This window comes from Octopus bimaculoides, chromosome 27 (genome assembly GCF_001194135.2).
Source record: "Octopus bimaculoides isolate UCB-OBI-ISO-001 chromosome 27, ASM119413v2, whole genome shotgun sequence".
Taxonomy (NCBI): domain Eukaryota; kingdom Metazoa; phylum Mollusca; class Cephalopoda; order Octopoda; family Octopodidae; genus Octopus; species Octopus bimaculoides.
Window position 1 is genome coordinate 18,597,878 of NC_069007.1, and position 2,503 is coordinate 18,600,380.

General features: G+C 45.8%; 1 protein-coding gene across 2 annotated transcripts in view; it reads right to left on the reverse strand.

Moving 5' to 3' along the window:
• The window catches only part of LOC106883795 (Na(+)/citrate cotransporter), a 17,570-nt gene that overhangs the window by 10,100 nt on the left and 4,967 nt on the right, over nt 1-2,503 (reverse strand). Inside the window, exons 2-3 of one of the 2 annotated variants that reach the window (XM_014934928.2) lie at nt 1,289-1,451; nt 376-525 (exon numbers count right to left, since the gene is read on the reverse strand). In XM_014934928.2, coding sequence (XP_014790414.1) covers nt 376-525; nt 1,289-1,396 — 258 coding nt within the window. In that variant the 5' untranslated portion in view covers nt 1,397-1,451. The remainder of the gene's footprint in view (nt 1-375; nt 526-1,288; nt 1,452-2,503) is intronic. The other variant, XM_014934930.2, reaches the window with a different exon arrangement.

Below are 2,503 nucleotides of genomic sequence, written 5' to 3' on the forward strand. Positions count from 1 at the left end.
AAAAAGCACCATCCAAACGTGGCTGATGCCAGTGCCGCCTTGACTGGCTTCCATGCCGGTGGCATGTAAAAAGCACCAACTGATTGTGGTCAATGCCAGCTCCTCTGGTCCTGGTACCGGTGGCACGTAAAAAGCACCCACTACACTCTCGGAGTGGTTGGCGTTAGGAAGGGCATCCAGCTGTAGAAACTCTGCCAGATCAGACTGGACCCTGGTGCAGCCTCCTGGCTTCCCAGACCCCAGTCGAACCGTCCAACCCATGCCAGCATGGAAAACAGACGTTAAACAATGGTGATGACGATGATGACGATAAGGGTTATACAATTATCGTGATGTTTCTTTTGAATAAAAGACAAATAAATGCACTTTACTCACGTTGATATAATTTCCGGCTATGGGCTTTGCTTCAGCCACCCCTAACACCGGGAACAACACCAGAGGCAGGAGGGCAGTGACGGCTATGGGCAGGGCCTCGCTGATCCAGAAGATTGCTATTAGTAATATGCAGTAGGCACATTTAGCTTCCTGTTGGAAAGAGAATCGGTAGAGCATCACAAGTCTGGGGGGAGTTCTGTAGGGTTAGAGCATGACAGGGTTCATAGGGGATAGCACTTAGGGGGTGGTGGTTGACCCCTTGACCTGATGTACTGTTCAATGTCCAGTGTCCAGCATCACCACCATCAGCAACACCAGCAGCACCACGACTACCACCTTCACCACTACTACTTATCACCACTGCCGCCACCACAACCACTACCACAACCATCACTACTACTACTACTACTACTACTGCTACTGCTGCTACTGCTGCTGCTGCTGCTGCTACTACAAACACTACATCAACCACCACCAAGAAATTAATGTGCAAGTGGCTGAGCGCTCCACAGACACATGTACCCTTGACGTTGTTCTCAGGGAAATACAATGTGAAACAGAATGTGTCAAGGCTGGTCCTTTGAATTACAGGTACAACTCATTTTTGCCAGGTGAGTGGACTGGAGCAATAAAGTGAAATAAAGTGCCTTGCTCAAGGACACAATGCACAACTGAGATTCGAACTCATGACCTTACGATTGTGAGCTGAATACCCTGACCACTAAGCCACGGGCCTACGCCGACCTCACTTCACCCACATGAATCTCAGAAGGGTCAGGTAGTGGCCATGGGCACAGCCCTTTCTAAACACTAAACCCAATAAAAGACAAACCCTCCACCCTATTCATATCTAAGGTCATGTGACAGAAAAAGATACCCAACAGTGCCCTCTGCTGGGGAGAAAAAAACTTACCTTTGAACCCACAAGGATTGGTATAGGTAACAGTAACAATGGGGTGAGAACCACAATTAAGATGTTACGGATAAGCAAAAGTTTCTTAAGGACTATTTTGAGGCCCATGATGAGATAATGAAGAATGAACAAGAGCTGGGATTGAACTCCTCACGCTGGATTGCTGCAAAGAAAAAGATAAAACAAGCACGAACATATATCAGCGGGTTGAATAATATACATCATCATAACCATCGTCAATATCTATGCAGTCCCCGTTGCCGAGGTTGCCGCCAGGCGAAATGCTTAACGGGACTTCGTCTGCAATTATGTTCTGAGTTCAAATTCCGCTGAGGTCGACTTTGTCTTTCATACTTTCAGGGTTGATTGAAAAAGTTCCAGTTATGCACTGGGGTCAATGTAATCAATTTAATCCCTTTGTCTGTCCTTGTTGGCCAGCATGTTACATATCTCCTTTCTGGGACCCTGAAGGAGGACCAATGGTTGAAGTTCCTACACATCCAATGTATTTCCTTCGATGCGTGGAGTTGGCGTCGTGCCTACTGTTACTGTTGTTGTTGCTGCTACCACTGGTGCTGTTGGTGCTGCTGTTGTGGTTGTAGTTGTCAGTGTTGTTGTTGCCATCGATGCTGCTGTTGTTGCTGCTAGTGGTGCTGCCGATGGTGTTGGAGCTGGGGCTGTTGGTGGTGGTGCCACTGGAGGCAGTGGTTGCATCGGTAGCGTTACTGCCTCCGTGTTTGTTGCAGGTGGTGCATGTGTTGGTGTTATTAAGCCTGCCGATGTTGATGTTGGATGGAATCTTATGTGTATACCATTCAGCCTAAACAATGGATTTACAAATACAATATCCCTACACTCACTCTCTATTTCCTATCTTAACTAAACTAACTATTACTTAACCATCCTCTCACATCGTCTTCGATGAAGGGATATAATAAATATCCTGGAAACAGCTGTAAGACATTCTATTTATAAATGTTCTATATGATACACAACCTTGGTTTTTTATCTCATTACGAAAAGTTGGTAAGTAGCTTGCTTACCAACCACATGGTTCCGGGTTCATTCCTACTGCGTAGCACCTTGGGCAAGTATCTTCTACTATAGCCTCGGGTCGACCAAAGCCTTGTGAGTGGATTTGGTAGATGGAAACTGAAAGAAGCCTGTCGTATATATGTATATATATATATATATGTATGTGTGTGTTTATATGTT